The sequence below is a fragment of the Mustela nigripes genome, chromosome 14, assembly GCF_022355385.1.
Source record: "Mustela nigripes isolate SB6536 chromosome 14, MUSNIG.SB6536, whole genome shotgun sequence".
NCBI classification, from domain to species: domain Eukaryota; kingdom Metazoa; phylum Chordata; class Mammalia; order Carnivora; family Mustelidae; genus Mustela; species Mustela nigripes.
In genome coordinates, this window is record NC_081570.1 from 50,793,580 (window position 1) to 50,807,406 (window position 13,827).

A 13,827-nucleotide genomic window follows, 5' to 3' on the forward strand; every position below is an offset into this window, starting at 1 on the left:
GAGCACATTAGGTATATAGGACCGAGAAATTCTGAGGAAAAAAACCCACAGTAAATAGAAATTTTAAATGTTAAAAAGGAAAAGGAAAACGATGGGCAAAAAGTAAAGTAAAACAAAACAAAACTAGTAAAGCCAAATAGATTCAACATATGTACAATTGGTACCAAGCAGAAAAACCCCAAACTCTGGAAGAAAATACTCAATTTTATATTCAAGAAAACTTTCTGCAATAAACTGAAAGTAGATATCATGTGTCTGAGAAAATTAACAAAAACTGGTCAATACCATGACACATTCTAGAAAAGGTATTTGATTTTAAATTTAAAGAGAATCCCTTTAGCAACTGGGAGGGGAAAAGTTATTTAAAAGGGAAGAAAATATCAGGCTACCTTTAGGTATCTCTATAACAATATTTAAAGCCAGAAGAAAATGGTATTCAAATAGCTCTTTTTCTTTTTTCTATTATGTGCTCTTTATCTTGTGTGTTTTACTGATCTTTCTCACCAGTCTTTTTCCTTTTTTTCCACTCAAAGACTGAAGCAAAAAAACTTCATTGCTGTCCTTTAAGTGCAGAAAACAACAATCAAGAACTTGGGAAATATTATTCCCAAGAACTGTCTTGCACAAACAACTACAGGATAATATTTAGCTAAATAAGAAAATGATTAAAACAAAACAAAACAAAAAGTTAATAAAAGATAACAGTCGTGAATATCAATTTACCAAATAAGAGGTAGAGGAGAAATAAATTATGTGTAGGCTTTAAATCCTCTTTCAGTCCACCAAGTGGACCAAATAGCAGGGATATAGAAAAATAATGTAATTAATATAGTATTTTAACTCAGTACTCTGAAATAAAGAACACTCTTTTTAAGGGTTTAAGTAACACTACACATCCACAGCACAAAAAAGTAGACATAGTTATCTAACATTGTATAATCATAATGAAATAAAACTAAAAATTAACAACCAAACTTCAAAACAAAAAGGGCTGTCAACTCATTGGATTAATAATACAAACTGAAACTACAAAATATCTATAAAACAAAAATACTGAAAACATTACATATCAGAAACAATGAGATACCGAAAACAATGCTCAAAGGACAATTCTAGACCTTAAATACTTATATAAGTAAAAATAAATGAGTTCTACATTTGACTGAAAGAAAAATACTACAAGTGAACAGATTATCAAATAAAACACTTTAATAAAAACGTGTTTTTCAGACTGGCCCATAATCATAGAATATCAATATAAGACATTTAAACCTTTGATTTTCTTTTCTTTTCTTTTTTTTTTTCTTTAAGATTTTATTTATTTATTTGACACACAGAGAGAGAAATCACAAGTAGGCAGAGAGGCAGGCAGAGAGAGAGGGGGAAGCAGGCTCTCCGCTGAGCAGAGAGCCCGATGTGGGACTCGATCCCAGGACCCTGAGATCATGACCTGAACCGAAGGCAGAGGCTTAACCCACTGAGCCACCCAGTGGCTTGATTTTCTTTATTAGCATTTTTATTTTACTTACTCATAATAAGTGAGTTTTCCAAAAGCTCAAGATACATATACATTCTAAGTTGTGCTACTCTGTGTTATCTGTAGTACAGGAAGTAAGACTGGAGACTTGGGTTTTTGTAAGACAGCTGCGTAGTAAGAAATACCAAGGAAGTCTAGACTTAAACAAAATGCCACGCTCTCCCCAAAACACATTTACAAGATATCTGCAGAAGTTATATTCCCTTATAAACCCGGGGATAAATACTCACGTTGCCAATCTCAAAGTTCTGTCTCATGAGGAGGTAGAGTGAGGCGCTGGCGTGTGAGCGTATTGTACTGATGCTGCTGCTGCAGTGTCGGAGAAGCCGGAGGCATAAGTCCGCACACTGCTCAGTCTCTTCTTCGAACAAGAGTTCAGGGAACTGTAAAAAACACCACCACACAACAGTAACAACAAAACACCACCAACACGTGTTAATATAGCCTGAACTAGAGAGTTGTTAGTATAGCCCAGTTTTCAAGATGGTAAAGTGCTACTTGCTGATGCTTAATAATGCTTAATAATGTGGACCACAGAGCCAGGCAGATTGGGTCTGAATACTGATTATGTCACTCATTAGCTAGTAGTGTGATGCTGGACAAGTTTTCCCAGCCATAAAAAGGGCCTAATGTTGTTATCTACAGGGGATTGTAGGACTATCTGAGATTAGATACTATGCACAAAACAATGTGGTAACCAACATGAAATAATTCTGCAATGTTTTTATTATAAAATGGTATAAAAGTAATTCTCACTGGTTAAACCTTCATCGACAGCTCTGCATTCCATATTATTAGATGACTATGATAAAATAGGTACCTTCAAGATTTCAGAATATACCTATTTCCTGGGGAAAATGAACACTGGAAATAAATATTTGCAGCAGCTGAACAAACAAAAGTACATTCTTTTCCATTCATCACGGGGTAAGTTAATGCCAATGGAATGAACTACTTACACCTTAAATTCTTTAACAAATCAAATAAGGAACAGACAGAATGAGATAAACAGAAAACAAGGAAAGCTCCATATTTAAAATTAGTTATGAATTTTGGGCCCTTCTCCACAACAGAACTATTGTTTTTTAAGCTCAAAAGTGGTTAAGGGTGATCCAAATAAGAAAGAAATTACAAAAGGCAAATAGTAGAAAGAGGCAAAGGAGAATCATACATCTTAGGTTATTATTAAAATTTTAACTATATTAACCAATGAGTGTGTTAGATGATCTTACACAACATGAAGAGAGAAAGCAAAGTCTGATGAAACTGCATGTTCAGAAATGACCTACCTTTGACACCAGGGCTCTTTGTGTAGCAAAGCAGTGTTGTAGATAAACTGCGCTTTGGTTACAGGCCATGCTATGTAGTAGGACTTTCAGGACCCCACCAAGGATGCTCTCTTTGGATTCTGTTACAGAAACTGTCTACAATTTAAAAACAGATGAATAAAATAGAGATGTACCTGCAATTTGGCTAGGGAGACAGAATAGAAGGAAACAGTTTTTAAAAAATAGGAAAAGACCTAGGAGGACTTTAGGGAAAAGCAGCTGATTTGACTAAGGGAAGAACAGAGGGAAAAAAGAATGAATAGGATTTAAGTGAGAAAAAAAGAAAAATTTTTATGAACTACTGATAGTTCAATGTAATTGTATGGCTCAATAAATACTTTTGGCACAACCCCAATTTACCAAATCTATACTTTAAATTCCTCATGTGTGTCTTACCTGGACGACAATCTCTAATGTATCCAAAATGATTAGGTTTGCTTCAGTAGCCAGATTTCCATCAATCAGTGCTTCATGCTCAATCTCTGCTCTTGATCTAATACAAAATATCATAAGAAAATACATTTACACAGAACCACCATTCAAAAAAGACTTAAGACACACAGGAAAACAAACAAACAAACTTGGGACTATTTTTCAATACTTGACTGAAAGAAAAATTGTAAGAGAAAACGAAGTATTTTACACAATAAGTGTTTTCTTTTTGTCAACCATGTCAATACAGGCTTTCTCACCCCATTCAGTCTCATAATACCACTGAAAGCATAAATGTTTAGCTTTCAGAGATGTTTGCTACAGGAGGACACTGTTTTATTCCGAAAAGCACTGACACTAGGTGGTGCTACGGGGGCTTAAATGTAGGGTTGCTTCAAGTAAAGCAACCCTCAAATGTTTAGTACTCAGTACTCATCTTACCATTTCAAGGATTTTCTATTTATTTGTTTAAGATAAAAGTACTTATTTTTTTCTAAATCATCTAAATTTTCAATATTTTTTTATCAAAAATACAAAAAATTTTCCTACAAAAATTCTGATACAGAAAACAACTGAACTCTTCCCTAAAACTCTGGACTGAATCACCCATTAGAAATAAAACAAGTTGATGCAACAAAGTAGTTTACTTAAAGGGTAAAACTGACATTTGTTTATTGGTAATACATATATAGAAACTATATTATACCAACGTAGACAAAACACATAAATAAATAAATAAAGGTGGAATTACAAGAACATAGTAAATGCTAACTTCCAAGTTTCTGGATGTTCAAGCCTCTGAGTCTTTATTACTAAGCACTTAGTATATGAATTTACATTTTATTTTATTTTATTTTATTTTTTTATTTTTTAAGATTTTATTTATTTATCAGAGAGAGAGTGGGAGAGAACAAGCACAGGCAGACAGAATGGCAGGCAGAGGCAGAGGGAGAAGCAGGCTCCCCGCTGAGCAAGGAGCCCGATGTGGGACTCGATCCCAGGATGCTGGGATCATGACCTGAGCCGAAGGCAGCTGCTTAACCAACTGAGCCACCCAGGCGTCCCGAATTTACATTTTATAAACGAAAAAATGTTTTAAAGATTTATTTATTTGAGATAAAATAAGTGAGAGAGACAGCACGAGTCGGGGGGAGGAGTAAAGGAAGGAGCAGAGGGAGAAGCAGACCCCCTGCTGAGCAGAGAGCCCTGATGCAATGTGGGCTCCAATCCCAGGACCCTGAGATCACGACTGGAGCTGAAAGCTGATGCTTAACCGGTTAAGCTAACGCTTAACTAAGCCACCCAGGTGCCTCTTATAAATGAAATAAGGAGAAAATACAACATAAAATTAAATTGGGAAATACATATATAATGATCAAATTTAAAATTCCCATAAGATTTTATTTAGAAACATGACAATAACATCATTGCTTAAACAAAAAGAATCAGGAAAACACCACCATCACCACCAACAGCTTCCTTAAAACAGAGAAATGCAGAGAAAACACATTATACAAATGCAAAAGGAAGCAATATAGTATAATACCTCTCTGCTCTGTGAATTCTAAAAAACAAAACACATCTGGAAAAGTAATCAAAGAAATGGACAAAGAGAGAAAAGCGGACATACTTAAAGCTTTAGAACTGTTAAATGTTTATACTGAATTCAAAACCTGCTATGGTCTGCATATTTGTGTCCCTGCAAAATTCATGTGTTGAAAATCTAATGTCCAAGACAATGCTACTAGCAGGCGGGTCATTTGGAAGGTGATTAGGTCCTCAGGGTAGAACCTTCTTGAATGGAATCAGTGCCTTTATGCAAAAGGCTCAGGGAGTATGCTTGCCCTTCCATCATCTAAGACAGCAAGAAATCTGTAATCCAGGGGCACCTGGTTGGCTCAGCTGGTTGAGCATCTGACTCTTGATTTTGACTCAGGTCATGATCTCAGGGTCCTGGGATAAAACCTTGTGTTGGTCTCTATGCTCAAATCTACTTCAGGATTCTTCTCCCTCTCCCTCACTCTCTCACACTAAATAAATGAATAAATAAATAAATCTTTTTAAAAGGAAAAAAAAAGTCTGTAACCCAGATGAGGGCTTTCTCTAGACATCAAATCTGATAATGTCATTATCTTGAATTTCCCAGCCACCAGAAAGGTCAGAAACAAATTTCTGTTGTTTATAAGCAATGCAGTGTGCTTTATTGTGTTATAGCAGCCTTAAGAGACTAAGATAAGTTTCTTGTAATCCAAACCTTCATCCATATGGAACCGAGTCTGTGACCTGCTCTTTGCTGGCTTATACAAGGCAGTCTTTCCTATGGTATATGATGTCACTGTGTGTGAGCTAATATTTCTGCAAGTTTATCTGTGAAAACCCTCCACAGCCTGGTCACAAGATGGTTCTCACATAGGATGACCAAGTATCTTGATTTGCTTTAGGACAGGACTGAGGGACTCCCTGGAATACCAACATGGGTGTACTGTGCAAACTTGAATGAGTTGGTCACTCTATTCTCAGAGTTTATTGGGTGAGTAAAGGTACTTGAGGGCTAACCTGTAATTACAAATACTCAAGAGAAAAATTTTAGCCCCTTGACTCAATGTCACATTTCATGCCAAGCAATTTTACCTGAGGTCCCCTAGCCAGTGAGAAGGGTTTATTACACTGAAGGTATAGCCCTTTGGGATCCCGGAGCCAGGAAGTACATTTTTAATTGTTTTTGGCAGTAGGGTCAGTTAGCCAACAGATTTATCTCATGCTAGAAACAGAAGACCTGGAGTATTTTGTCTTTCTTCAATTAAATTTTAAGCTCCAAGAGAGCGAAGTTTAGCTTCCTAATTGTTGATGACATGGAAATATTTAGTTAGTGTGACTCCCAAAACATATTCAGAAATTGTTGCAGACTATATTTCAAAAGAAGATATTTAGAGATAACTGTCAAAAACAAACATTCTGTTTTACTATACCACATGAAAAATTCTTCCCTCAAATCTTTTTTAATCTAAAATTTAAAAACTAAATGTAAGTATTTTGTTGTCTAAGATTTGAACACCTGTTAAAAAAAAAAGCCCACTAAAATTAGTGATTTTCCTCCTGCATTTGAAATCCAAAAAGCCCATCAGTAACATAAAATAGAAGGCTATATTACTTGTCAAGCTTCTCAGTGTTTTGACGCCAGTGAGTCATATCCTTTCTCCACCTCAGATTTTCTTGACTTCCAAAGGCACTTCCAGATGGGCTTCTCTCTGTCAAATAAATTTCAAAACCATTTTTAAAATGTTATTTCATTTGGACAACTTATATGCATATTTGCAAGTATACAAGAAATACTGCATAATGCCAACTTTATACATAGCCATTTTATCTTCAGCACAAGTAGAACAGTAGTACTTTTCATTAAAACTTCTTTACAGCAGTTATAGAAGAAATACACTTGTTACATGTAATATTAAAAAACCAACTCCCATTTATTATAAGCAAACCTTAACCCTGATTTTTTTCAAAACGTAAACCGTGGCTCATAAGGCCCGATGTGGTTAAGATCTTACTCTCCCTCCCGCCTATACCATAGTTATTGTGTGTGTGCTCTCGGTGTAGGTACAGTCTCCCTCTACATGTTCCTGAATGACGACCTTTGCAGTGGCCGTTGTTCCTCTCATGTGATTATTCTTCCCACAAATTTTCACAGGCCAGTTATTCATCACCTCCACAGAAACGTCTTCCTCAATTCCCCCACACTTTTTTTTTTCTTTTTTAAATGATTTTATTTATTAATTTGAGAGAGAGAGCACAAGCAGGGAGGAGGGGCAGAAGGAGAGGGAGAAGTGGGATCCCAGCTGAGCAGGGAGCCCGACGTGGGGCTTGATCCCAGGACCCTGAGATGATGACCTGAGCCGAAGGCAGAGGCTTAACCCACTAAGCCACCCAGGCAGCCCTCTCCAACACTTCCTTTCCTCTTAATTGGCTTTATTTCTCTCCACAGCCCTTATGATCATAAGAATATAAGCTATTTAAGAATGGAGAATATGCCTATTTTGTTCACCCCTTTATGTTCGGGGTTGACAATGTGTCTGGCAATACTGAGAGTTCAACAAGTTTTTGTTTAATATATAAACAAAATAAGAAGGATTCCTAAAGTAATTATTCCCTTTGGTCCACAGAAGGCAGGATGGGAGAAAGTTGGGGGCTTTCTCCCAAGGTTTCTGGGATGGAAAGCAGCCTGAATGCTGGAGGCTCCTATAAGGGGTAGCAGCAATAGAACTGGTTCATACAAATCCAGCAGAAATGAAGAAGCCATTTAGAATTGTCAGAGATACACACTTAAATGATAGAATCAGCCATGATTTCAGTTTAAGTAGAAAACTAGAGCTCCTTTTTGAAAAACCCAAGACTTAAAATTGGTTGGAAGAATGGGGAAGAAAAAAGTAAAAATTCAGAGTTCACCCAGTTCACCCAGGCACCCCAAGAACTTCAATTTAAAAAAAAAAATAAGACTGACATATAGCATTATATTAGATTCAGATGCATAATGATTCGATATATGTATACATTATTAAATGATCACTACTATAAGTCTAGTTAACATCCATCACCAATGGATGCATCATCATGCATTGTAATTTTTTTATGATGACAACTTAAGATATACTCTCTTAGGAACTTTCAAAATAATATGCAGTATTATTAACTGTAGGCACCACACTGTACATTACATCCTCAGTACTTACATGTTTTATAACCAGAAGTCTATACTGGTTGACCTCCTCCACCTATTCTGCCCATACCTCGCCCCACACCCAGGGCAGCCACCTATCTGTTATCTGTATCTATGAGTTTATTCACTTATTTATTTTAGATTCTACATAGAGAACTTCAGTTCTTATATTCATACAAAGATAGCTGTCCTAAGGCCACAGGCTTTAAAAACGTAACATACTGTTAACAGTGCCACTCTCTCTGACATTAAACCTTAGAAAGAACTGTAGTACAATATAGAGAACTACACTGGAAGTCAAAAGAGCCTGGTTTTGTCCCTTAGTTTATGACCTTAGGCAAGTTATTTACCTCTGGTGAGTTTCATTTTCTTTAATTTAAAGGTAAGGATAATCATTCATTATATTTTGGTGAAAATTAATGACCTAAATAAAAGTTAATTATCATGCTTTCATAGAGGGTTGTTGTAATAAAGGAGTTAAAAGAAAATCTGTTAAGTACCCTGTAGACTGTACATAAACAAAAAGTGAAGAAAAATGATGCTTTTAATTCTAAAGAAAAAAGATTTTGTATTCTTATGAAACTCCAAACATCTAGGATAGCATATAAAAGATATTTAAGTTTACAAAGATAAATGATATTTATGTGTTTATGTGTTTATGGCCTATCAGAAACATTAAAAATATTCACAAATGTGCAATATATATTGAACTATTAGCTTGTGTCATATACACAGACAACTGAGCCATGTCCCTGACCTTAAGGAGCTCTCAGCAACACTATTATTTGTCAGTTTAGAATTTATGAAATGTTTACACACACAGTCACTACAATGTTGATAAGATCAGTTAGTTAAACTACCTTTTAAGTTCTCAAAACAATCACAAGTGGATGAGGAAAAGGAAAGTGAGGTTAAGTGGTTTGGCCAAGGTTTTATATGGCTAATGGATACCAGTAGCTGGGATTAGAAACAGACCTCAAATGCTACTAACCCGTATCTCTCCCTGATAAATTGGAGTCTGATGGACAATATATTTCCCTTAAATAGAGGGTATATTAACTTATTGTGCCAAATAGGAAGTTTTTAAGTGTAAAAAGTGATGCTGTGTAGAAAGTATGGCACTAAGACTGAACCATTAAGGTCCATTATGGACTTTGGTGACAATGATGTCTCAGTGCTGGTTCAGTACCAAGTTTAACAAGTCACCACTTGACGGGGGATGTTGACAGTGGGGATGGCAATGCATGTGTGTTAGGGAGCATATGGGAAATCTCTGTCTTGTTAGCTCAGTTTTGCTGTGAACCTAAAACTGCTTTTTAGAAGTCTGAAAAAGGAGAGGGGGTGCTATTAATAATTACACAAGGGTAACAGGAATAAACTGGGACTCTTCAGAATAAATCAGGAAATATGTTCACCCTATTTAGAACTCTAACTTAAATTCTTACAGAGAAGTGGTTCCTCAAGTTAATGCACCATTTCATTTAGAACACTTTTTAAGGGGTGCCTGGGTAGCTCTATCGGTTAAGCATCCAACTCCTGATTTCGGCGCTGGTCACGATCTCATGGTTGTGAGATCAAGCCCCATGTCAGGCTCCAGGCGTGGAGCCTGCTTAAGATTCTCTCTGTCCTCCCTCTGCTCCTCACCCCCCTTCCTCTCTAAAACAAACAAAACAGTAAAAAACACTTAAAAAAGTATAGAATCTTTGAAGACTTGCAACAATGATCACTATAATATATAGTTCAAGGAAACTGAAAAAATTCTCACCAGAAGGAGAAGCTACTGTGTACGTACCAAGCTGTCCTCGACTTCGGCGCACCATTTCTTGCCTAGCACCTATGCTCCCAAGAATAGCTTCTTCAAGCTTTGCTCTCATGTCTTTTGATTTCTTAAAGGTCAAACTATTCATTCTTTCAAACACTTTCTTTCCCTAAAATTTAAACATTAGAAAAGAAGAGACATTGAGGAAATTTTCTTCTTCCTTTTTCAAGTGATGGCTGCTTTCTCATTCTTCCCTGTACAGTGATCACTTACTTTGTACTCAAAGCAAGATACGCAGAGATAAAGCAAATCCAGTAGCCGGTTTAGCTGCAGGACTGAGAGATCTGTAAACCACTTTTGCAGAACCGTCTCATCTGCATTCTTGAGAACCCAAAGCAGACAGATCAAAAGGCTCCGACTGGATTCTGCTGAAAAGGTAGTGTGTTGCCTGCCGCTCTGAAAATAAAGAACAGTAGGATGAGACAGATTGATCAATGGCTCTTTCTTTTGGGGGGTTGTCAGGTGTTTCCTGCTAAATGCAATAAAACAAAAATTGCTGAAAAAAAGCAAATATTTAAAAAGAACCATTTGAGGGACACCATTTGGGTAGCTCAGTCTGCTTTCAGTTTGGGTCATGATGTCAAGAGTCCTGGGATCAAGAACCACCTCGGGCTCCCTGCTTCTCCTTCTCCCTCTGTCCCCCCCAACTTGTGAGAGGTGCGTTCTCTCTCTTTTGCTCTCTCTCAGCCAAATAAAATCTTAAAAAAAATAATAAACCCACCATTTGATTTAGACAATACTTGAATAAGTCACATAGAACCTTAAACTTCAAGTCCTGAGGTTTAATAAACTTTTCCTGGCATTGAAAGATTGTTTTGATTTATGGTAGGGTTTCCAGTAGACAATAAATAAACATTAATAGAAAACATCGAGGGAAAAAGCTAAAAGATCCTACTATTAAAACTGATACATCTATTCTCATCATGTCTGATATAATATGGTAAAAGGAAAAAAGCATTCAGTAAAAGTGATGTAAGAATAGAAAGTAGTAACAAAATGTTTACCAGGTTTAGAGAACCACAGTTTCCTCTCAAGGGCCACTGTTAGAGCAGATAAGGTGAAGGCGCTATTTTCAGTCTTTGGTCTGCATTACTATATAGTATGTGAACTATAAGGGAAAAACTAACAAAAACTTGTCTACAGAACCATTTGTTCCATATTTATTCTGCTCGAGTCATCATGCTAAGCTCTTTTTTCTTACGTTATTTCATTCAGGCCTCCAACAATATTACCAAGCAGCTTGTATCATCTAAGTTTTACAAACAAGAACACAGGATGATAATAATGATGATGATGATGATGACAAAAAACAACAAAAGTTGCAATGTACTAGACTCTATGCTAATCATTTCTTCTTATTTAATGCTCATGATGATTTTAGGAGTTGGTACTAACTATTGCTATTTCTAGTTTATAGGTAAGGAAATGAAAGCTAGAGAGTAAACCAGGATTAACCAGGTTAATCAGGTCCAGTTTAACCTGGTCCAGGTTAACCAGACGCTAAATCTTATATTCTTCTAACATTTGGTGAAGTAAATATACTACATAAGAAGAAGAAAGCAGTGGAAGGGATGTTAGCTGCTGGGGTCAAGATCTCAACCACTAACCTAATCACTCTGCTGTCCGCGATGATGAAAATGAGGTCAGAAGACACTCGTAAGATGCTTATTACTCTGTGCCCTTCACTGTACCGAACACGCATATGAACTTATTTATCCCTTGCACCTACCCAAAGAGATAAATATTATTATATAACCCATCTTATAGACCAGAAAATCAAGACATTGAGAAGTATTTTGTACATGTATTTTGCAGTAAATACCAGGACTGAGATTCAAATGCAGAAAGAGTGCTCCACAGAGAGTCTGAGCACTTTTCTATGTTCACCGCCTCTCACGGATGCCTGCACTTGTATATGAGTCACCTACATAAATTCATTGAACCAAATTACACAATAACCAAATTAAGAACCCCATGGACTGCTTTAATGTAATACTAGATACAGTTAGAAGAAATGAATAAACTGGAACATAGATCAAAATAAACAACCTAGCATGACGCACAAGTCAACAAAAAGATGGACTACACAGAACAAGAGCAGACACAGAGGATAGGATAAAGAGGACTAACAGATGTTGAATTGGAATACAAAAAGAGGAGAGACAGAATGGAGAAGAGGACATATTTGGGCACATAATAGTTGAGAATTTCATAGAACTGAAGAAAGATGCTGAACCACTGATTTAAGAAGTCCAAAAAATACCAAGCAGAATAAATAAATAAATTTAAAACTAGATGGAAGGGCGCCTGGGTGGCTCAGTGGGTTAAGCCTCTGCTTTTGGCTCAGGTCATGATTTCAGAGTCCTAGGATCGAGCCCCACATCGGGCTCTCTGCTTGGCAGGGAGTCTGCTTCCCCTTCTTTCTCTCTGCCTACTTGTGACCTCTCTCTCTCTGTAAAAAAAACAAAAAACAAAAAAAAACAAAAAAAACCCACAAAAAACTTTAAAACTAGATAGAAGAGTAAAACTGCAGAAGATCAATTCTAAGGAGAATATCATAAAGAAGAGGGGGAAAATATCAGCAATGGAAATGAGAGGACAGTAGAAACAATGACCTTAGCATGCTGGAACAAAACAGGAAACTCAGATGCTATTTCGAATAAACAAAAACAAAAACCTTAAGAATGAAGGTCACACATTTTTCAAGGAAACAGAATTCATCAGCATAGAACAGGAAATTCTAAAAGGTATTTCACAAAGAAGAAAAATATTTCTTATGAACAGTCACAAATTTGGGAGAAGAGGAAATACAGTGGTGAACATGTGAACAAATTCAAATGATAATTAAATTTATACAGCCACAAAAGTAACAATTTTTTTGAGGTTTAATGATATATACAATTAAAAGTGCCTAAAAATAACATTTAAGTAGGGATAAATCCCTACTTTAAAAAGGTAGATAAAAAAATTTTTTTAAAAAAGGTAAATAAATATGCAACCTTTTCTGAGAGCCTTCTATTAACCAATGTGAAAGTAAATGGAATGATTGGAGTGGAATTTAATTTAAGGAAGGGCACTGTAGTTTGTAATACAATCACAAAAAGAATACAAACAGAATGTATAACTTCCAAACTAGCAGAAAAGAAAATGTAGAATGAGGAAAAAATGGAAGTAGAAAAAAAAACAAAAGAAAATAAGGAGACAAAAGAGACAGAAGGGATGGGATAATATGAAGTGACATTAAAATGTTAAGTACAGGGGCATCTGGGTGGCTCAGTAGGTTAAAGCCTCTGCCTTTGGCTCAGGTCATGATCCCAGAGTCCTGGGATCGAGCCCTGCATCAGGCTCCCTGCTCAGCAGGGAGCCTGCTTCCCCCTCTCTATCTGCCTGCCTCTCTGCCTACTTGTGATCTGTCAAATAATTAAATAAAATCTTAAAAAAAATGTTAAGTACATCAAATCCATATTAAATTTAGTTACACTAAATTAAATGATTTTAAAAACTCTAGTGAGACAAAAATAAATCAGATTTTTAAAATTTAAGACAAAATCTAACTACATACTATTTATAAAAGACATCTAAAACATAAATTTCAAACATTTTTAAAACACAAGAAAAAAATGCTGAAAGTAAAGGATGGAAAAACTCGTATCTTGGAAGAAACCTAGCATAACTAAACTAATACACAAAGTAGACTTGAAAGTTTAAAAAAAGTATTATAGTTCACTTTGATAAAAGATGAAATCCATCAAAAAAACATAATTTAAAATTAGATATTTCATAATAAGGCCTCAAATGAAACTAAACCTGACAAAATGACAAGTTATTAAAAAACCATGACTGTAGTATGGTATTAGAATAAGCAGAAAGAATTCAGTAAAAAGAAACAAAGGTTTAAACAGTAAGATTAACAAATTGGAAATATTAGGTGTAATGGACAAATACAGAACAATGAAGACTATGCATTTTCAAATACATGAGCTATTTGCAAAAA

General features: G+C 35.8%; 1 protein-coding gene across 13 annotated transcripts in view; it reads right to left on the reverse strand.

The window, feature by feature from the left end:
• The window catches only part of DOCK7 (dedicator of cytokinesis 7), a 221,215-nt gene that overhangs the window by 38,177 nt on the left and 169,211 nt on the right, over positions 1 to 13,827 (reverse strand). For 7 of the 13 annotated variants that reach the window (XM_059374958.1, XM_059374957.1, XM_059374954.1 and 4 more), the window contains 6 exons: positions 10,047 to 10,229; positions 9,780 to 9,942; positions 6,449 to 6,545; positions 3,262 to 3,358; positions 2,827 to 2,961; positions 1,768 to 1,920 (listed from right to left, as the gene is read on the reverse strand). In XM_059374958.1, coding sequence (XP_059230941.1) covers positions 1,768 to 1,920; positions 2,827 to 2,961; positions 3,262 to 3,358; positions 6,449 to 6,545; positions 9,780 to 9,942; positions 10,047 to 10,229 — 828 coding nt within the window. The remainder of the gene's footprint in view (positions 1 to 1,767; positions 1,921 to 2,826; positions 2,962 to 3,261; positions 3,359 to 6,448; positions 6,546 to 9,779; positions 9,943 to 10,046; positions 10,230 to 13,827) is intronic. The other 6 variants (XM_059374955.1, XM_059374953.1, XM_059374952.1 and 3 more) reach the window with 1 other exon arrangement.